The sequence below is a fragment of the Physella acuta genome, unplaced genomic scaffold (genome assembly GCF_028476545.2).
Source record: "Physella acuta isolate Inbredline_101_S28 unplaced genomic scaffold, ASM2847654v3 ptg000308l, whole genome shotgun sequence".
Taxonomy (NCBI): Eukaryota; Metazoa; Mollusca; class Gastropoda; family Physidae; genus Physella; species Physella acuta.
In genome coordinates, this window is record NW_026731827.1 from 948,479 (window position 1) to 971,279 (window position 22,801).

General features: G+C 34.0%; 2 protein-coding genes and 1 long non-coding RNA gene across 11 annotated transcripts; 2 read left to right on the top strand and 1 right to left on the bottom strand.

Annotated features, from left to right (window-relative positions):
* Positions 1-2,605: 2,605 nt before the first annotated feature.
* LOC131940055 (uncharacterized) lies at positions 2,606-13,323 on the bottom strand. 9 transcript variants are annotated; one of them, XM_059298608.1, is made up of 10 exons: positions 13,062-13,323; positions 7,958-9,397; positions 7,419-7,553; positions 6,399-7,211; positions 5,758-5,934; positions 5,192-5,617; positions 4,376-4,561; positions 3,881-3,970; positions 3,540-3,725; positions 2,606-2,982 (listed from the first exon to the last, which is right to left on the bottom strand). In XM_059298608.1, exons 2-10 carry the CDS (start codon positions 9,393-9,395, stop codon positions 2,768-2,770), a joined length of 3,666 nt encoding a protein of 1,221 aa, XP_059154591.1. In that variant the 5' UTR covers positions 9,396-9,397; positions 13,062-13,323; the 3' UTR covers positions 2,606-2,767. The 9 variants fall into 9 exon arrangements, with proteins under 9 accessions (XP_059154591.1, XP_059154590.1, XP_059154595.1 ...); XM_059298607.1 differs by having other exon boundaries at positions 13,104-13,312; XM_059298612.1 differs by lacking the exon at positions 13,062-13,323 and adding an exon at positions 10,895-10,949.
* Positions 3,719-5,326, top strand: LOC131940065 (uncharacterized). Its single transcript, XR_009386520.1, has 3 exons — positions 3,719-3,977; positions 4,394-4,722; positions 5,195-5,326. It is a non-coding gene; the product is annotated as an uncharacterized LOC131940065 (long non-coding RNA).
* A 2,184-nt stretch (positions 13,324-15,507) lies between the features above and the next one.
* LOC131940062 (uncharacterized) lies at positions 15,508-19,538 on the top strand. Its single transcript, XM_059298625.1, has 5 exons — positions 15,508-16,454; positions 17,225-17,308; positions 17,844-17,972; positions 18,350-18,478; positions 19,029-19,538. The coding sequence occupies exons 1-5, from the start codon at positions 16,024-16,026 to the stop codon at positions 19,165-19,167; spliced, it is 912 nt and encodes a 303-aa protein (XP_059154608.1). The 5' UTR covers positions 15,508-16,023; the 3' UTR covers positions 19,168-19,538.
* The last annotated feature ends 3,263 nt before the right edge of the window (positions 19,539-22,801 follow it).

Here is a 22,801-nt window from a genome sequence, read left to right on the forward strand (position 1 = left end):
ATTAATTCGAGTATTAAATTAGTCTTTTAAGAGGTGACACCATTAAGTGCCGCACCGGGTGATACTCGACCGCGCTACGTCACTGCTTTAGTCCCTGTGGTAGCAATATAAACAGAAAGTAATATTTCAACACGTTTATATTGCTATTTCAGTAACAACGCCTGCTTCCATCACCGCAACACGTTTACACAAGTTCCTGTAGTAGGGTTTTAATAACATTAAAATTTGAAACTGAAATAACTGAGTGCAGCGAACTGAAGGCAACACAAGGGAGATTTGAAACTGAAGCAGCGAACTGAAGGCAACATGAGAGCGTCGTTGCATGACGAGAGCGTTTTCAATTCAGGAGTTCAAGATGAGGGATTGGAGTGGGGCTTTCTGACCTCTCAATCGTTTCCAACCTCAGTGGTCACAAGGCAGAAGGCGGGGGGGGGGGGGGGGGGGGTCGGGGGCGGCGGCAGGCCGTTTATATTCACGTCTCAAAGTCAGCAGGTTTGCTTCCTTAACAATTACATTTATTAATTTAAGCATTTATTAATTTATCTGAAATCTTTTCCTTGATTGTTATAGTTTTGACAATAAAGTTGGTTGAATCTTCCATGGTCACTCGCCTAAAACAATTGTACCTGTTTTAAATTTTTGAAAAAGAAAAACCAAAAACTAGCTAGAACAACGTACAGTGTTTCTGAACATTTCTATAGCATTTTTTTTATCAGCTAGAGCAGGGGCAGCCATATTCGGCAAGAAATATTATGGTAATAGAGACACTAAGGATTCAATGAAAAATGGTAGTTCGTTATTAGCCATGTAAGTAGGCCTACAATAACAGACCTAATTTGACAGACCATCCTAAAATACTGTAGATATTTTGCCGTGAGATATTTTGAGGGTGAGATCATTTGTCCTTGAGATATTTTATCCGGGGTATTTTGTCCTATTACCCTATGTCTATGCATGCTTTTTTTCTTTACCACGTCGTGTAGGTATATGAAAGTACCATCATCGCACACAGGGGCGTAGCGAGGGGGGGGGGCGGAGGTGCGGACCGCACCGGGTAACACCACTTAGGGGGGTGACACCAAGGCAAAAAATAGCAAAATATATAGAGAAAAACTTGAGGGGGGGGTGCAAATCGAAAGTTTGAGGGAGGGGGTGCAGATCGAAAACTTGAGGGGGGGGGTGCAAAATCGAAAGTTTGAGAGGGGTGCAAATCGATAATTTGTCCCCGGGAAGGGTCGCTACGCCTCTGGGGGTGACACCATGAAGTGCCGCACCGGGTGACACCCGACCTCGCTACGCCACTGATCGCACACATAGCCCATCTGGGTAGAACACTAACAAAAATCTATTCAAAAATGGTACATACTTGACTGCCAAATTTTTACTAATCAAAGAGAGGTAACTCATTTTAAAAAATCAGGCGATAACGGCTGGCGTAGTACACTCCCTTAGACAAAAAACAAAACAATAAACACTGACATGTCGTGCTGCACGAGAACAGAGGGTAAAGCATTACATCAAGAATTTTTGCCGTTACAAGTCATCCTTCTTTAAAAGACGTATTTCGTCACAAATTATAATTTATTCCACAGGCCTATAATTTGAATTTGTATATCTAATTTGTATTCTAATACCTAGAATAAATCTGCCTACATGTTTGATTTCTAGTATGTAGAAAACTAGAAAAGTAAATAAATGAGAGCTAATCACCTTTCCATTAGAAACAAACGATGCCAATCAACGTTTACTGTAAATCTGAAGAGTTCTTTATTCTGATGTCACTGTTGGTCTTTGATTGGAATAGGCCTAAGTCTATTAAATTCTGTGGTGTCAACTACAGCATCAATGTGAAGAATCTTATTTTATATTTACAATTTGCAGACTATCAATTTTTATTTCTTAAGCTGGACTGAATATACATTTTTTTATGCATCTCAGAATTCACAGAACATGACTAAGTCACCTGCAATGAAGTGCCTGGTTTAAATATGGGAAAAGTAGAGTGGCTGAAGACCAACTCATCTTTTATGGCAAGCTCTACTATAACCTAATAAAAAAATCATTGTCATTTTTAAAGGGCATCATATCAAGTATGAGCATAAATTAACTTGGTAGAATAAAATCTTGCATGCTTCAAACGCGTTAAATTAAAAAAAATTAGTTAGAATGTATTGTTTGATACTACGTTTGAGTTACAATTTCTATTTAAAAAATTCTTGATAGTGTAAATATAAAACAGACCTGCATACATTAATAGGCTATAAACTATAAGTATATACATATTTATGTATTAAGTCTACCAGCCTACATGTAGGCCGTACTAAATATATAAATAAATAAATAAATAAATAAATATATATATATATATATATATATATATATATATATATATATATATATATATATATATAAACACAACAGATATATATATATATATATAGATATATATATAGATATATAATGTGCTGTATTAAAATTTTACACTCATACACAAATTAAAAAATAATTATAAATGTAATATAATTTTAATGCATAAAAGATATATAATACAAATTAAAATTAAAATAAAATTTTATATCAAATTTAAACTTGACAAATATATCACAATTCTTATCACACAAAGCCTGGTCTGCTCTATTTTTATAGGCCTAAACATAATTTTATAATATCTCTTGTGATGGCATCATCTGGAGCTTTGTGCACCATTTGTAGCCTTACATCAGACAAGAGGACATAGCTAAATCCTAGAGTTAGACTGCTACAAGTTTCAGGTAAAGTAAGTGGTGACTGTGGCAAGTATCTGAGTGCCACAAGCAGGACAGTGAGCCAGATGTTGAGAGCAATCTGTGCAGGCATACAAATGTCCACAGGGCAGGAACAAATCCCTGACAGGTGAACTCTGGCACACTTTACACTGGGTTTGGTGACTCAGTGTTCTGTTTTCTCTCTCAAGTAGACCTAGCAGTGTTGTTTTATTTCCAACTGAAACAAGAGGTAAAGAAAAACAATTAGATTCAGATTGTTTACAAAGGGACAGTACTTTTTTTGCCTGCAGAATTATTTTTGAATGGGAGATGTATTTATTGTTTATATTAATCATGACATTTTTTTAACAATCTGATTTTTTAATATAAATCAGAAAACTCAATTAAATAATCCATTACTTATAAGACCAAAATAATATTGAAGCACACTTTAAATTGTTCATTGTAATATGTTTTTTTTTTCTCACTGATTGTTGACTGTCATCCAAGTAAATAGTAGCATCTTGATATAAGTTTTGGTAGACTATAACTGCAACTGATCAACTACTGTTGGAACAATGTGCCAGAACAATTTAAAAACTTTTTAAAGCATTTAACCATGTGGAAAATGCCATGTTCTATCCACTGCATGATCAATACTGTTTATAATCAGGTTTGTTATAACATTAAGACACACATTTTAGGGTCTTTTTGTAAAAAACTTACCTATAATAAAAAAATAATGAATCGTTTTTGTCGAAAACAAGTGATTTCCTAACTAAAACCATTACTCACCAAGTACTGTTGGTTGCTGCAGGTTGTTGTCACTAGAACTAGGGTGTGGTGAGGAAATCACCTGATTGGTTGAGAAGTCCTGTGATGTTTTCCCAGAAGGCTGTGGTGAATTCTGTGTACTTGAGAAGTTTTGATTGTCTACACCGGCATGACAGTCATTGTTTTCTCCCTGATGTATCAGTGATTCTATCAAATACAAGAAGAAATTGATGGGGAATAAAATCAATAACAATTTAAAATTTTAAAAAAATAGAATATTCTTTTAAATTATAAAGTGGAGGCATTAAACAGCTAATAAAATAATTAAACAGTGTGCTGCCTTTAACCCATTTAATGTGTACCAGAGGTATAGTTTTGACTAATGGTAGTATGAATCAGTGCTGTTGCTATGGTAACCTCTTGTGGCTGATTAATAGCATGACTCAAAGAGGCTGTGGGGTAAAGATTATTTAAATTTTCATACATTATGGTCTTACATATTTAATCAGCTTAAGCCTTATTCATATATATAAATATACTATATATTTATATATACATATATATATATATATATATATATATATATATATATATATATATATATATATATATATATATATATATATATATATATATATATATACATATATATGTATATATACATATATATGTATATATACATATATATGTATATATACATATATATGTATATATACATATATATGTATATATACATATATGTATATATAGGCCTACATATATATATATATATATATATATTTATTTATTTATTTATTTATTTATTTATTTATTTATTTATTTATTTATCTATTTGTTTATATCTGTGACATGCATACATATCTGTCTGGCTACAGCATAGGTTTCATCTTGTCTGGCTAGTGGGGTCAACCCAGCACACAACTGAGCTTGCAAGTAGCAACATCCAGGGCTCTTATTCTGATGTTGAAATAAAATGTCATCTCCAGCGCTCCATGATTTTACTACCAGTCCACAGTAAAAGCATTGAACACAATGAGAATGACCTGATAAATTAGAACAATTCATTAATTGCCAGGTTTTTTTAAAAAAAAGTTAACCTTACCTTTCAACATAAACTGAAATTAAATTATTCCTTCTATATTACTTGTTTTATAAAGCAGCAAATTTCCTCAAAAAATGTTGAATTAATCTACAACCAAAAAAGGTATCAAATCTACATTTCTTAATTGGTTAGGTGGTTTACAAGTTTGCATTTGTTTATGAGGTGTAAAATTTCCAAAAACATACTTTGGCTGTGTATTAAGAAAATATTTGGCTTTGTATTAAGAAATATCAATTTAAAACAATTCGCAGAAAGCAACTTCACTTACATTAGCTGACAGTAATTGTTTTCATTTAATATCAATTTTTTTCAATCAATTTTAAAAAAGTATTTGATATATTTTAAGAAAAATAAATAGCCTACATTGTTAAAAGATTTTAGCATAAAAAATATACTGTAACATGCACTATAATCAAATGTATACTCTACTTTAATCAAATTTGTCTAACACTTTAAAAAATTAACTATATATTTTTAAAAATGTGTAAAGTTTTGCATTGTATTTTCAAAAGCTCAATAATCCTAAAATTTAAATCATTCAAAAGGCTAATTGAATGATATTGTTTCATACCAGTACAATAAAACCCAGCATCAGCTAACTCCTGTGGTGTGTGAGTGCTGTTAGCTGGCCAAGCAACAAAACTGTCCAGTCTTTTCTTGTGGTCACTGTACACTGGGTGTGTGCGATGGCCAAGTGTTGGTTGGGTCGGGAGGTGTGGGACCATCACATGAGGTGAGTGGGGCTCATGTGCTGATGCTTGTACCTCAGGTATGTGTGGGACCATCACATGAGGTGTGTGGGGCTCACGTGCTGAAGCTTGTACCTCAGGTATGTGTGGGACCATCACATGAGGTGAGTGGGGCTCACATGCTGAAGCTTGTACCTCAGGTATTTGTGGGACCATCACATGAGGTGAGTGATCTAGGGCTAGAACTTGAGATACCTCTGGTGCTGATAAAAGGTTGGGCAGGTGCATTGAATCTTTGTTTAAATAAGCTGAAAGAAAAAAAATTAATAATATTAAATTGATAAAAAAAAAATTTAAAATTAGCAACTGATTATATCTAAAATATTGAAATAGATCTGTATAATAGGAAAAAATAAATTTGCTATTAAAAAAATGAAACGTATGTTACTTCTCATTACAGAAACTCCACAGTTTTCCCTATTTTCAATCCCATAATGCATCCAGACATCTATTTTTAGCATCTGATTGCTGGCCCCAATAGGTGACCTAGTTGCTGTGATGATTGGAGCACCAGTGGATCCTGGACAGGTGGGGACCTTGTATGTTAGAGCTTCTTTAAGACTTGCTGCAGTTAATGGTAAAGAACAAAACCTGTTTTTATTCATTATATAGAAGGGAAGTGATACATAATAGGAGAATTGAGCATGACAGCAGTTAGTTGTCAATATAAAAACTCTTTCAGGTAATAAAGATTTTAGTCATGTTAAGTTCTATAATATGACATGCTAGAGAGAGAGAGAGAGAGAGAGAGAGATGTATATTCTCAAATTACTGTAGCAATAAGTTGAACATAAATATCTTTTTATTATAAAACAAATAAAACAAAAAAAATTTACATGATAGGACAAAGTATTCTTAAAATGTATTCCTATTACTGAAACATTTGCAAACATAGCCAAAAGTTTTGGGATATAAGTTACAAGGCTTAAATGGTTTACACCAAGCTTGCACCAAATGCTTGAACTGCCATTGCATAAATGGTTCTAAATAATTTTTTAACTAAGTTATTTATCAAAACTAAGTAGTTACCAATGTCTTCATGCCCATGGACTTTTTCCACAGATAAAAGGCTACTGTCTCCTTCTTCAACTTGAAGCTTGTAGTTAACATGGTTAAACTCCCCACTTGAGATGCATCTATCACTACCATGTGGGTAGGAAATTATCCAGATATATTTTTCCATACATTTCATGATTGTGTCTGTAATAGTTGCAAGTATATCTGCCAAATCTTGTTGAGTTTGCTGAAGCTGTTTGATGAATTGAACATCCTTTGTAGTACAGACCAGGGTAGACCTGAGCTCTCCTGGCATGTTGCTGTGTAGCACTTGTTCACCTTTTAAACATTTTGTCTTGCTTCTGTTGGCCAGATCCAAACAAAGCTCCACTGTACAGCTTTTTGCTTCTTCATTGTCAAACACAAGCTGGGTGGTTGTTTCTACAAAGACTGACCAAGTTTTCCTATAGGATCTCTTTGCAAAAGACTTAAATCTGCTTTGTAATGTAGCCTGTGGCTCATCGTTACTTTCATTTGGCTTGTCTAATGCACATCCAGTCCCGTATCTTGTAGTTCTGGATTCTTTTAAAACAGAGTCATTAGAAAGTCGTTTGGAACTTGTTTTGGAGACTGTTATTTTTGCTGTCAGACATGCGTAAAGCTTAATTAAGATTAAAACGTCACTGTGTTGACATTTACGAGGGAGGTGATCAAGTTGAAAATCATTTGATGGGATGAAGTTTAAGTGGTCAGGATTTTTTTTACAAGTTGACAACAGCCTTTGGGTTAGACGGCTAAATTTTCCAACTGATATCTCATACTCAGCCTCAAAGTTTGCTAGTTGATCTTAAACAAAATAATTTTTACAAGTGTCATTAAAAAGCTTGTAATGTAAAAAAGTTATAAAAACCAAAAAAAGAAGAGGGATATTTTAACAACAGTAAATACATGTTTCCAATTTTGCAAAATTATTAAGATCTACAATGGATACTAAAATAAAATAAAATCTTCAAGTTTTAATATATAACTTCTTCATAATTTACTGTCTCTTACAAAACTTTCTGGGCATCTCAAATTCAGATGAAGATTCAGAGGAAGCTGAAGAGTAGCCAGATGAAAAACTGGCAGAAGATGTCAATGAATTGCTGGACATGAACCTTCTGATCTTTGGTAAAGGGGTTTCAACATCTGCCACAGTAAATATTTTTCATTACAAAATAAAGTGCAGATCTTAAACTTTATTTCTAATATTGATATATTAAAGTTACAAGTTTAAATTCAAGGTTTTATATTGAAACATTAAAATTCAAAGATGAAACTCAATATTTTACATCCAATAAATAAAGTTTAAACTTAATATCTAGCATTGATATAATAAGGTTACAGGTTTAAATTCAATATTTTACAATTTCAAAATGTTTAAAGTTTAAAGAGACTACTAATCTGTAGGTGGTTAATCATTTTATAATAATTTAGCAATATAAGTGCTAGTAGATGTCTGTGTAGAAATTCCTGAGATGTACCTAATTGTATTAATTAAATAACAAATTAAATATTAAAAAACTGCAATAGACTTAAAAGATAAATCCTACCAGCTTCCTCTGATATTGATGTTAAACTGCTAACATCAAAAATATCTTCCTCTTGAAGTTCTGAATTGATAACCTTGAGAAATTCACTATTTGTACAGGCAAGCTGATTCTCCAGACCAAAGACATTTGTTTGCGTTTCTGACAGACCAGCCGACAACAGTGATGTCCCTTGCTCAGGTTCTAACACATCTCCACTTTGCTTGGTTGGAGCAGAAGAAATCCACACATATTCTTTTTTATTTTCCACAAAGCTTTGATTTTCCCTTTTATTTTCAACAAAGCTACAATTTCCCCTTTCGTCCTCAACAAAGCTACAATTTTCTTCATGGTAGCGTCTTCCGGCAGGTGAAGATATGAAGTGGCTCAGCTCAACTCTACTGCTACATGACACACAGATGACCATCAAATCTTCCCCAGAGTAATAAAACCCTGATGCTGCCAGCTGGGTAGCATAAACTATGTTGGGAAGTGTAGAAAAATCAACATTCCTAAACGAGGCAACTCTCGACATTTCAAAGACTGGGTAACAGGCGTACTCGTCTAAACGGTTTTTGAAGCCGAACATTGGCGAACTGATTTTCTCAAATAAAGACTGTACTTTTTCTTTTGCCAGATGAACAATCTTAAAAGTGTTAGTGAAAACTGTCTTTTCATACACATAAGGATCCAGGTGTACAATTAATTTTGGCTTTAGATTTGAGACGGATAATGTCACAGATGTCATTTTTCTATGTAGGCCTATAACATTTTTCATTGAAATAAATCTCACCAAAAATAAAAGCTTGTCTGTGTCTGGGTCTATGTTTAGATACAGAGTAACATTTTTGTAATTAACTTTTTTGAAGATGTAAAACAATGTAGCAACATAAAAAATGGCAATTAAAGCTATAACTGTATGTATAAATATAGGATAATCACATAAATACCAATACAAAGAGCTTGAAATGTCATCATGTTTTAAAATTAAATGAAGAAATTTTGTGTGTGTATTCTCTTCCTCCTTGAAAATGATTTTGCATTTTATTTTGTTTTTATTTCCTGCCTCAGTAGCATTGCACAAATTATTATTTTCTTCCAGTGTATTTAATTGTGGTGAATATATAGGCCTATGCTTAACTGTGCCCACATCAGACACAAACACTGCACTTTTTCTCTGAACAAAGACACATCTCCATTTATACTGCAAGCTGAACTGAGTTAAACTTGCTTTATCCACTGATTTCTTGAAACAGCAAATCTTTTTATTGTATCTCATGTCCAAGGTTAGGCCACCATGATTTAGATTTATATTTCCATGGAAAAGCTTGTTTATTTGCTGGTTATTTGGTTCAATCATTGAGTTCAAGTGTGTGGTCAAACATTGACAGGTCATTAGCCACAGTTGGCAATAACTGGTAATGTTGGGCAGTAGAATCATGTTACAAGAATCAGAAAACATTCCTGAAATAATAAAATTTGATAAGCTTGATAAAATTTAATTTAGCTAAAATTTTTGGTTAGGTGTACTAAAATTTATATCAACATAAATTAAACGTTAAATATATTGAAAACATGATTATTATAATGATAATTTTAAAAAAGGATGTAAGTAATGTATCAGTTATTTTTGTGTGCTAAATCCGTAACTTATTATATTACATATAATACCCATCAACTACTACATCTCCATATGCAAAACCCTCATCCCTCATAATATTTCTGTCTATAACTTAAATATTTTCTAACTGTATACATATTTAGAAATACTGCTACACTAATCTTAATGTGTACTCTTTTAGTGAATTAAAGCTTTAGTTTATATAAGTAAAGAAGTATATTTTGTAATATATATTGTCATTGTTTCTGGCTAAACAAAGCTGCTACTGTTTACATTTGACATATATATATATATATATATATATATATATATATATATATATATATACATATATACAACGTATATGAAAATGATATGTGCTTTTTTTGGATTGTAGAAACAATTCTTTGTAGGTCTGCATAAAAATTTAAATTATTTTTGAGAACTTCAAAAATATAAGGTTAAACTAAAGGTAAAATGCTTTCACATTTATATAATTTTGAACCATCCTTACAACTAGTGTAGTCTTTAAAAAATTGTTATTGATAATAAGAGTGCATAATTTTGCCTACAAAATTTACTTTAGGATCTTTCAAAGATTTTTTAGTCCTAAAGATAGATGTTCCATAAACATTTGCCTCTTTGTTTTTCTCATGCAATACAAGATTTTAGAAGATGCAGAGTGAAAGCTAAAGGAGTAAATGTTATAATCTTTTGGAAGCCACTGTCTTGGCCCAAATTAAAATTTAAACCATCAACTAATTAGGTGGTGTTCTATAAATTATTATTTATAATAGGCCTTCTGATTGACATACTTATTCAACAAAATGATAAAAAACTAGTCTCATTCCCTAGACTATAGTGTAATATATAATATTCAAAATAATGACATTAAACATTATAGATAGACGTAATATTAAGCTCTTCCGAGAAATAAACATTGACCATTGTTCTAACAAAATCAGCATGTATGCCCAATTGTAATTTCTCAGAAAGACAAAATGTATTTTAATGCATTTCCTCATCTTTTTATCCACGTTATAGATTAAGATATCCTAGTCAGCGTTAGCCTTGACTTACAACACCACATCTCACCATTACCACAATTAGACCAAATTAGCAGCTAGGCAAACAGCTGGTGTCCATGTAAACATAAAAAAAATCAGAAATTTTGTCGTTAAATTTCTTTTTTTAACTTTAGGTCACTTTCAAAATTATGTTTTTTTGGCTTTGACACGTAATTGGAAATTTCCGATCTATCTTATCGTTTGACATACTTGTACTTTGTTCTGTTTGAGTTAACATACTAAATGTGTTGCCTTATAGCCTATAATATAAGACTGTCCTGTCCGATAACATACCAAGTAGGCTTTACCGCAAACCGGATTATCCAGAAACGCCAACAGCTAGAAATAGAAAAAAATGCCAAGAGAGATAAGGCTGAGAAGGAAAGACAACATGGCTAGGCAAGTGTTAGACTGGAATCCCCAGGGGAAAAAGGAAAGTATATCGACCACAGCAATGCTGGAACAAGAGCTGCTGGGTGTATGCGGTCTCAAATAAAGAGAACTGCCTAAAACAGTGGAGAGATGGAGCTGCAGCCCTTTGCTTCTCAAGGGTTCGAAAGGAAAAAACCAATGTTTCTTTCGTGGGGGGGGGGGGGGTTGGACTAGTTGTTCCTGGGGTAAAATTATACATACATATATATATATATATATATATATATATATATATATATATATATATATATATATATATATATATATATATATATATATATATATATATATATCAATAAAAGCTATACTCGGTTCGGTGGAGGGGGTCACGGGCGCCAAACCATATAGGGACGTCAAACGGCAAATAAAATTTTGTGACATCATTATAACAACTGTCAAGGGATCGAGTCTAGTAAATGGGAGGGGTGGGGGGAAGCGCTTTTCTCGCCCCTGTGGCGCAAATTTGATAGCTCGTCCCAGGCGCGGGATTGAATCGCTACGCCTCTTGAGGAGGGGGGGGGGGTGAGTCTAGAACTTTTGTGACAACAATCAAAATAGATACGTTATTAGCAAACAGTTACTATTAAATAATAAAGATATAAACAATTAACAGAACATAAATAGCGTTTTAGCGGACACTGTATTTTGACGTTTGTTAAAAAAACCATTTATAGATTTTCTTATTAGACCTACCTTATCGAAACTCACATTCATGGAATTCTTCTCCAGGCATAGCCTAAGTTTCTAATGAGGGTGTAGCTGAGGAATAAGGAAGTAATTTTACCAAACCCAAATCTCACCTTACACTATTGACAAACGACCACGTACGTCTATACATAAGATTATCTAAAGAGTTTGGGGAAGGGGAAATGAAGGTTGTAGTGAGTTTTTCACTACGAGGTGGTAGGAGAGTTTCACAACGTCACACTTATTAATAAATGTAGGCTATATATTGCTCTATCGTTGTAGTCAAAATATCTTATCCTTGCTATCCTTTCATTAGTATAATATACTATCACTATATATATATATATATATATATATATATATATATATATATATATATATAAAGCACCATTGATCCTATCGCAAGAACGCCCTACACAGTGGGCTATTATATTCTAATACTGCCGTATTAACCTGGCGCCCATTCAGTAGTGTAAGCTAACGATTGGCACACAAGGCGCCGTGCCATGCAGCTGACACATGGGTGTTCTACTTCAACTTTGCGATGGGGGATCAACATACACTGGGGCGTCTGGGCGATAGTATGGACCTGCTCCCTAACCACTAAGATCAAAGAAATGTAGCGCCGGCTTCAGTTAGAGACCGAAACTTTTGAACTTTGTATCCAGGATTGCTGGTGGCGCAAACTTAAACCACACATTTATATTTAAACGTCATCTCACACCGAAGTTGCTTTTTTTTTTTTTTAAATTTCGATTTTTGTATCGATCTGTCGAATTCCATCTACCCGTTCCCAATGTTTCTTCCAGACTTTTTTCTCCAGGGGTGCACTTGAACTTTTCGGGGAGGGGGGGGAGGGGGGCGGACAACAATTTCCCGTGGGGCGGACACTGTCAAAAGTATATATTTTCTATATAAATTCCATTTCGTTGGGGGGGGGGGGTGCGGTAGACTTTCTTTGGGTTAGGGTAAAAAAACGTCACATCATTTATAGATAATCCCATAGGGTCAAAACATACAATACAAGCTAAGTGTTTGCTGTCTGTTGATTCATTTCTTTAATTTATTTCATAATTTAATTAAAAATTACATGATTCTGTTTTAATAAGTGTCAAAAAAAAAAAAACCACCGTCCTAGGCAAATAGTTGAATGTGTAGATATTAGATTAATTATGATTTTTTTTTTTTCTGTTACTGACAAGGTTTACAACTTTCGTAGTGAAATTAGCCTTATAATATATTCCGTGTGCATTTTATTTACTTGTGTACAAAGTAATGTTTTAATTTAATAAACACAAACTAAATAAAGGTTTGGAATTTAAAAGTAAAGTATAACATTTACTTGTATATTAATTAAATTTTTTGCTTATATTTCAATATTTACACTTAGAGACATCATCATTTAATTTCGATTGGTTCCATTGTAAATGTTCTGATATCCCCACATGAATGAAATTGGTTTGACAGTACACAATTTTGAGGGTTTACAAAATCCTGGATCGCGTTATAACATTAACACGTACGCAGCACTCCACAGTTTTTAAATTTCCTTTTCAATGTAGATCTAGGTCTAGGTGTTAACGATAGGTCTGAAGATTGGGTGTATCATCACATGAAAACAGGACGTCCTCCACGCAATCGCAACGGAAATTTCCTTTAATTAATATCCTACACTTTATATTAAAGATGAGGCTGCAATACAATAATTTTTGTAACAAATGTATCGCTTAATAAATTTTCAAAATGATAATAATTTTACGTGCAATATATGAATTCTCAACATAAGCATATTTCAAATACTAGGTAAACATTTTAAACTACTTAATGTTTGACATGACCAAGGAACAACAAAAAGAAGATTGACACCAGTGTTTCTTTAAGACTTATTTCTCCATGGGGGGGGGGGCACTTGGAGCTTTCGGAGAGGGGGGGGAGGGGGGAGTACTTTTTTCGAGGAGGGGGGGCGGACACTGGTAAAAGTATAGAATAAAAAAATATAGATGTTCCCTTGAAGTGATGCCTGGAAGAAACTCTGATTGACTCAGCAGAAATATTATCGACTCTATATTAAAATTTCACAGCTTCGTTGTCTAGATGTATCTTGGGAATATCTGATCAGTTTAATGCCTAGCCGGCTTTACTTTTCCAAATGTGAGTCAGGTCTCCGCCCCCCCCCCCCCGAACGAGATAGAATTTATATAGTAAACATACACTTTTACTAGTGTCCGCCCCCCCCCCCCCCCCCCCGGAGACAAAAAGTCTGGAAGAAACACTGAACACTGCTAAGAAGAGCCAATATTTCTAACCAACATCTGCACTTAAGACAAGACTACACCATAAAACATATGTAGTACAAAAACGTTGTTGTAAAAAAGTAAAAGGTATTTCCAAACATTCTAAAGAATGTAAACGTAAGAGTTGACATTCTTTTGTGCTTTCAAGTGAAAATTGATGATCCGCAGAGGTTGGGAATTCCCGTTCAGTTGGGGTTAAAATTTAAGGCGATTGTGACTGTTCAACTAATAATTAATAAGTCGGTTTACATTATTTGTTACATAGCAGGGGCGGAACTACTATACCGTCAGACCTCGAAAAGCGAGGGATGGGGGAAGGGGTAGGACAGAATCACTTTGATAGAATAGTGGTTAGGTAAAAATACAAAGAGTTCTACTGCAGAATTGATTTTTCTACAGTAACCAACACACATTGTTGCGTGTAGGAAAAAAACTTGCATGATCGGTAGTGTGAAAGATAGGCAATTCTTCAAATCACTTCCATGACTTATTACCCTTTTTTATATAGTCTAATAAGGGTTGCCCATAAAGCTCATTTAGTTTGTTTGTGCTAAGCAAATGACAAAGAAATTTCTTCTCTTAATTATTATTAAAATAAGGTATATTAAATAATGACAGCAATAAAAAGGAATTTATTCAAAATTAATTATATAAACGCAAAAAAACATAAGAATAAAACGTAGACTGGAAAACGTGTTTTATATTCTCTTGACCGACTTGTCAGTTATGAAATTTCTTTTACGCAATTTTCGACGGACGTATATGCCCAACTTAAATGAGCTATAGAAATTTTTTAACGCTCGATTATTTCAGACAAGATTTCAGTTAAAACTTATTTATGTGTTGTTTGTTTTTCCAGATGGATATACATTGGAATGAAACAGGTTTAATCATAAATTATGAAATGGTTTAATTTAAAATATAATGAGACTTGACACACACGCATATACATATACATATATATATATATATACATATATACATATATATATATATATATATATATATATATATATATATATATATATATATATATATATATATATATATATATATATATATATATATATATATATAGGTGGGCAAGTAAAAATGTTTTTGTGCGTGGCTTTTTTTTATTTAGCTCCGACAATGTTACAAGATCTAGGCATCAAAACTATTCTGCTATTTTTTAATGTTTAATGTCTTTAATTAATAATTTTGTAAGTAAATCTACTTTCACGTGAAACAACAGCTGTAGTGAAAAAAAAAAGCAGCGAGTTTAGTTTCACTCACCCAAAAAACCCAACAAAACACTAAAAGCGGTCGGCTTGCGGTGGAAGCGTTACTATTTTTGTATCTGTATGTGGAAAATTCCGATAATTGAAAAGGAATTTCCGTTTTTATGTGTGGTATTTCCAGTTGCATCATTGCAATCACATGGTAACGATGGGCCTCAATAGTTTATAAAAGCGAAAACAGACTGGTTACCTTATTTATAAAGACTCTCTTTTCTGAAAGCTCGTTAGAACATAATGAATCAAAATACTTTTTGCATGTAATCGGACTTTTAAAAAACAATAAACAAGAAACACGACGCTGTGAAGCTAGTGACGGATAAATACAAAAGCTGAAACACTGTGAATTCGGAAAATGAATACAATGATATTGTCAAATCGTCACATACAAATCGAAAACATTTTCAAAATTGTAAAAAAAATGTTTTTAAAAACAGGAAAGAAAACAAAAGCCGAACTTTTCATCTCGAATAATTTATCAATTTTTTAGTAAAGTTTGGTAGTGAACCAGCTAAGATAAAAGTTAAAGGACATAAGTGTGTTAATGCCTAGTGTTGTGATATTTTTAACTTCTTATATAAATGTGACAACGGTAACATAAACACAAGGCAGTGAATTATTATATAAATGTCTAGGCCAATATATATGTGTAAATTATATGTATTTATGTACATATGTGTACGTGTGTATCACTCTTCTTAGATATTAAAAGCCTATCAAATAGAAAAATATTATGGTTATCCTAACGCCCACTACTGGTAAATTGTTCATTCGCCTTTTAGTCGTGGTGTCCATCTTCTTGGTTTTAAACGACCCAGCACGTTTCTCCAAGGCTAATAAACTAACACCTCAACCTAATGTGAACCGGGAGTACTACTTACATTTCCTACTCCGGTGGTGGTTCTACAACAACGATCAGAGTTACAGCTTAGACAAGAAGCAACGGAAAACATGGGGTGAAAGAAACGTCTTGTGGTGGCCACGTCTCACATGGCCCGTGTGGCCAGTGGTCATCTGTCCTGTTATGTACGACGAAGATGGTTATTCTCACCGTCTGGCCACCTACAGTGCCCCGGAGTTCTCACTGTGGGGCGTGTCTGCCTTTCAATTTGCGAGGTCAGGATTCAGATTTGATAGGACAAGAAACAGCCTTGTTTGCATCAGGTGAGAAAGATTTATTTTCAGAGCAGTTTTTTTTTATTCCGTGTTTACATTTTGGTTTATTTAAAACATAGCATCGAACTTATGAAAACAAAATGTTTCGAAGTTTTTTGAATCACCGTATCTTCATGTAAGTATAAATGGATTAGCATAAATGAGTTATGGTATTCTTCATCTTAGGGGTGGATTTATGGTTACAGTCTTTGTGAAAAATAGATATATTTTTGTTATCGTGTGCTATCACACTGTATCGTGATGAACTCGTTGATATATTTTGTAGCACTTACTCAAAACCAGCTAGATAACTGGGTAACGTAGATTTTTATCTACTGATTTGATTGCAGATGAAAGGCAGGACATTTTGCTGTAGTTATAAATATAGAGCTTTATATTTTCTCAACGGATTATTAGTAATAAGTTTAGTGTGGGGGGGGGGGGCACATATATTATAAATTGAAATTTACTATGAAACCATCGCAGATCTTGATTACTCATTTATTGTTGACTCTTACATAGTAATACAAAAACTTCAAGTAATACCTTGTTAACCACACACCTTGTTTGTGTAGCACTGTTAACTACTTAAACACATCACATTTATTACACATTATGTTAACTTCGCACCTTATCTACTACACAAACGTATTAATACCTTGTTGTCCCACACCTTATTCACTTAACGCTTTGTTAACCACTTTCTACACTCCCAAATTATATTTATAACACAAAGTTTACCTGACAATTTGGTTGTTACACACCTTTACTGTGTTAAGCTGTCGAACGTGCTTATCAAGGCGAGATATTGAGGATTCGGATCAACCACATCTTTGGAATCACTCGCCTGATTGTAGATACAGGTACGTAGGGTGAGTTTGTTTACAGCTGTATTAGGTGTATCTGGTGTGTGTAATGTAGATATATTTTTGTTATCGTGTGTTATCACACTGTATCGTGATGAATTCATTAATATATTTTGTATCACTTTACTCAATGCCAGCTAGATAACTGGGTATCGTAGTTTTTTATCTGCTGATTTGATTGCAGGTGAATGGCAGACATTTTGCTGTAGTTATAAATTTAGAGCTTTATATTTTCTGTTGCATTCATTTACACGTAGATAATATAAGATAAGTTGGAGCTTATAGATCTATATATTTTAATACGTGAACACAGCATAACGAAAATGTAAACCAATATATGAATGTACCACAATGCATAACTCTAATGTACCACAGAATAAAGAAACATCTAAACTAATATATGAATGTACCACAGTATAAAGAAACATGTAAACCAATATAGGAATGCACCACAATGCATTACGCTAATGTACTACAGTATAAGGAGACATGTAAACCAATGTACCACAATGCATCGTGTTGTATACCCTAGATCTGAAGCGAGGCCTTGGGTCAAGTACCAGTTGAGTCAAGAAAATTCACCTGTATACCCTGCAGACGACATTACCGTTGGTCCAGACGATCGTATCAGATTTCCTGCAGACACCAGGCTAGCTCAGATGTGAGCCAATTAGAGAAGTCAAGTCGTTAATTAGTTTTCTCTTCTTTACAAAGTATAACAATTGATGGGGGTCATACAACAAGGATAATTTCATGGACCAACTGCAGTGTGGTCTTAGACTACCTTCCCCCCCCCCTTTCTCCCGAACAGAGAACTTTTCTAATGGCATAATGATAATATTTTTACCCTACATAACTGAGATTGTGAGAGTATTTTAGTAGCATCTGAGACTAGTTTCTGAAGAAGTTAATTTAATTTAATTTCAATTATGTTTTTTAAAAAAAAAGCGTTTCATTTTGCTTGGCAGTAATGCATAGTTCGTGTAAATGTAAAATATTTTATAATTAATAATACAAATTGTAATGTCCATTTAAAAGAGAGGTGGGCCAGGATATGGGTGAAGAAAATGACGACCATGTTACCAACGATGAAGAGCTGACGCCCATCAACGAGAGACAAAGATGTAGAAGAAGACTTCACCCACAGTATGACCCAAACCACCCGGGGTATGTTTGTCACGTTTGTTTACTTGGTGTAGAGATAGGTGGCGTACTTCTTGGCTTGTTTAAATACGTTTTTGTTATATAATAACAAATAATTAAAAACTCACGTAGCAAAAGCTTTTTAGACTGTTTGGTTTGAAATGATATTTTTGTATATTGCAGCGAAAGAAAAACACATAATTTGGTAAATATTCATTTAGCAAACTATGTTGTGTTAGAGTGTTTAATATTATCTTTTTGTCTTAGAACATCGCAGAATTATCACAGATATGTATTGAAAGAGGCATTATATGAGCATTCTACTAATAGAACATGGCTTCTTTTTCTTTTTTTTTTTTTTTTTGTAGACAAAAATGTCTGTACCATATATATATATATATATATATATATATATATATATATATATATATATATATATATATATATATATATATATATATATACATATACATATATATATATATATATATATATATATATATATATATATATATATATATATATATATATATATATATATATATATATATATATATATGTATATTTCCAACAGGGATATTATTTTACCCCGTACCCGCTCACGGGTTGAGAGTTCACTTCCGGAGCCAAGAGCTCAACCTGCAGCAACCAATGACGTGCTACCTGGTGCCAACGATGAGACTGGACTATCAGAAGCGACGGGCGGAGAATAGAGAACAACACTTGAACATAGGGCTACAGTCAGTGGTGAACATAGGGCTACAGTCAGGGGTGAACATATGGTTACAGCCAGTGGTGAACATATCCTTGACATACGGCCCTAGTGCACGGGGAACAAGTCGTACATTCTATTGACAGAATACATAGGTCGCCCACAAAGTCAGCTTGTCGGCCATGCCACTCTAAGGCAAGTTGTGCTCAAGCAAGCTGTAAAAGGTCAAGCAACGCAAATTCAGACTCGCTGTCCAAAATATCAGGCAGTTCTCAATGTCAGGTTGACTTAAATATCAAGCTGTTCACACAGTCAGGTTGTCTTAATGTCAAGTTGTTAACAAAGTCGGGCTGTCCAAAATGTCAGGCTGTCCAAAATATCAGGCTGTCCAAAATGTCAGGCTGTCCAAAATGTCAGGCTGTCCAAAATGTCAAGCTGTCCAAAATGTCAGGCTGTCCCAAATATCAGGCTATCTAAAATGTCAGGCTGTCCTAATTATCAGGCTGTCCAAAATGTCAGGCTGTCCAAAATGTCAGGCTGTCCAAAATGTCAGGCTGTCCAAAATGTCAGGCTGTCCAAAATGTCAGGCTGTCCAAAATGTCAGGCTGTCCAAAATGCCAGGCTGCTCAAATGTCAGGCTGTCCAAATGTCAGGCTGTCCAAAATGTCAGGCTGTCCAAAATGTCAGGCTGTCTAAAGAGTCAGGCTGTCTAAAATGTCAGGCTGTCCTAAATGTCAGGCTGTCCAAATGTCAGGCTGTCCAAAATGTCAGGCTGTCCAAAATGTCAGGCTGTCTAAAATGTCAGGCTGTCTAAAATGTCAGGCTGTCCTAAATGTCAGGCTGTCCAAATGTCAGGCTGTTCAAAATGTCAGGCTGTCCAAAATGTCAGGCTGTCCAAAATGCCAGGCTGCTCAAATGTCAGGCTGTCCAAATGTCAGGCTGTCCAAAATGTCAGGCTGTCCTAAATGTCAGGCTGTCCAAAATGTCAGGCTGTCCAAAATGTCAGGCTGTCTAAAGAGTCAGGCTGTCTAAAATGTCAGGCTGGCCTAAATGTCAGGCTGTCCAAATGTCAGGCTGTCCAAAATGTCAGGCTGTCCAAAATGTCAGGCTGTCTAAAATGTCAGGCTGTCTAAAATGTCAGGCTGTCCTAAATGTCAGGCTGTCCAAATGTCAGGCTGTTCAAAATGTCAGGCTGTCCAAAATGTCAGGCTGTCCAAAATGCCAGGCTGCTCAAATGTCAGGCTGTCCAAATGTCAGGCTGTCCAAAATGTCAGGCTGTTCAAATTGTCAGGCTGTCTAAAATTTCTGGCTGTCCAAAATGTCAGTCTGTCTAAAATTTCTGGCTGTCCTAAATGTCAGGCTGTCCTAAATGTCAGGTTGTCTAAAATGTCAGGCTATCCAAAATGTCAGGCTGTCCAAAATGTCAGGCTGTCCAAAATGTCAAAAAGTTCATTCATTATCCTGATCAATTAATGCTTTAATTTGTGTTAACTTTAACATTCATTATCCAAATCAATCAATGCTTTAATTTGTGTTAACTTTAACATTCATTATCCAAATCAATCAATGTTTTAATTTGTGTTAACTTAAACATTCATTATCCTAATCAATCAAGCTATAAAATTCACTAAAAGTAAATGGAACATGACTGCTTATAAGCTAAAATGGTAGAGATAATCATTACCCACGACATTGCGGCTAATGAGAAAGCACTATACATTAACTATTTGGAAAGAATGGAATGCTATTCGTTTGACAGTCTTTAGTATCAGTATCTTTTGAGTAAATACTTGAGAATGAGACATGCAAATTTTAAAATTAGATCTAATTAGCAGAGTTGCATGCTGTCTTACGTCGTGTTTTATCAAGCTAAAAATGCGATACTAATTTAATACTTTTCTTTGGTTGTTCGCTTTGGAAAGAAACCGTACATAATACACCATTTCCAACTTGACGATGTATTCCCTTGTATCTGAGACCAAGACATATGAAGAGATAGTATGGTCAGTTCTATGCCCAGACGCCTTTACTTTCCTTTACCTGAGCGAGATACACATGAGAGATGGGTGGACTCAGGGACGTCTAACGCAATCGAGCTCGGGATTCGAACTCGAGACTTCCGAGTTATCAGTCCTGCGTTCTACCCACCTACAGTGACTTCCCATTCACATCCTGTATATAATCTTGAATTGTGTACAAACTGAGTGTTGTGGTGTACATGGTGCGTGGCGTTGTACATGTTATGGTGTGCTGTACGCTATAAATCATTCGGTATTGTCAGCTTTGATTGTCTATTGTTATTAATAAGAACAACTGTAAACATGTTGAAAATATCCATCTACAACACATGTGCTATTTGACTTACTGCTAAAACATAGCTGTTATCTTCCAATTATTTATTTGTATTGAATTAATCAAATACATTATCAAACAGTTTTAAAAGTGATTTTTTTTTTACATTTTTAGCTGGTGTAAAACTTGAATAATAGAGTTGAGCTCCTTTTAGAATTTCAAAATTATTAAATTAAAGTTTTAAGTTTCAGTAAAGATGACCATGTGTTACGTTGATGTGTTGTACTGTTATTAAATTAATCCTTCCTAGTTTAAGAATGATACATTTTACAATAAATCTTTATACACCATCTCATTTTTTAAAATGTTTTTTTAATTTGTGTGTATGTATGTGTGCTAGCATGTGTGCACATGTGTGTGTGTGCACATATGTGTGTGTGTGTGTGTGTGTGTGTGTGTGTGTGTGTGTGTGTGTGTGTGTGTGTGTGCATGTGTGATTCAAGTGCTCTGGAAAGGTTTTATAATCCGATCTCTGGTAAGTAAAACCTAAATGACTGGCAGCTGCCCATTAACATATTGTATTACAAACAAACATAAATAAATTCAGCATTTTTTTGCACAATTATATTTTTAAACATAGAAACAATTTAATTAAAAGCAGGAAATATTTTAACTTAAAAATTTATTTTTATAACAATTAACACAACATTAAAATTTTAATTAAAACTCACATATTGCGAATTAGCTAATGGTGGAGCTATTTTTGGACAATACTTTAAAAATAAAAACAAAATGATTTTTTATTTAAAATAGATTTAACCTTTATCATAAAAAACATATCTCTGTTTATCTGTGTTACAAATTAAAGGTTATTTCAAAATTATGTTTCATAAATGAAGAAGTAATGGCGCTGTAAGAAACACCTTATCTGTTGGTATAGTAAGCTGTATTGATAGTTTAATCCACATATTATCTTCTTTCTTCTTCTTCGTTCTTAATTTTTGAATATGGTGGAGGATTCAGACAACAAGTCCAACTTCATGGACAAACCGGACTGTGGTTTCCAGTTTGTCAGGTGTCCCATATAATTTTTCCCTGAGTGGGGTGGGCTGGGGCCAGTGTCTGCCTCTTGCCTGGCTATACAGAGTACAATCCTGGAGTACGTGCTCCGTGTTTTCCGGGGCCTTGCCACAAAGGCACATTTCGCTACACCCAACCTTCAGTTTTTTTTTCATAATTTTATCCACATATTAAAAAACATTACATTAGCTAACCTGCGACTACTTTTAACAAATTTTAACAAATATAATATAAATGCAAATTCAAGAAGACAATTAAGATAT

Excerpts from the sequence above, each read along its gene's own strand:
- LOC131940055 (XM_059298606.1), bottom strand. The coding sequence starts at position 10,838 with ATGTTAACTCAAACAGAACAAAGTACAA. Across the intron at positions 7,554-7,957 it reads ATCAATATCAGAGGAAGCTG|ATGTTGAAACCCCTTTACCA; the intron begins GTAGGATTTATC and ends TTACTGTGGCAG. Across the intron at positions 3,971-4,375 it reads TGCTGTAGCCAGACAGATAT|CCTCTTTGAGTCATGCTATT; the intron begins GTATGCATGTCA and ends TTTACCCCACAG.
- LOC131940062 (XM_059298625.1), top strand. The coding sequence starts at position 16,024 with ATGGTTATCCTAACGCCCACTACTGGTAAATTGTTCATTCGCCTTTTA. Across the intron at positions 16,455-17,224 it reads AACAGCCTTGTTTGCATCAG|CTGTCGAACGTGCTTATCAA; the intron begins GTGAGAAAGATT and ends TACTGTGTTAAG. Across the intron at positions 17,973-18,349 it reads GACACCAGGCTAGCTCAGAT|AGAGGTGGGCCAGGATATGG; the intron begins GTGAGCCAATTA and ends TCCATTTAAAAG.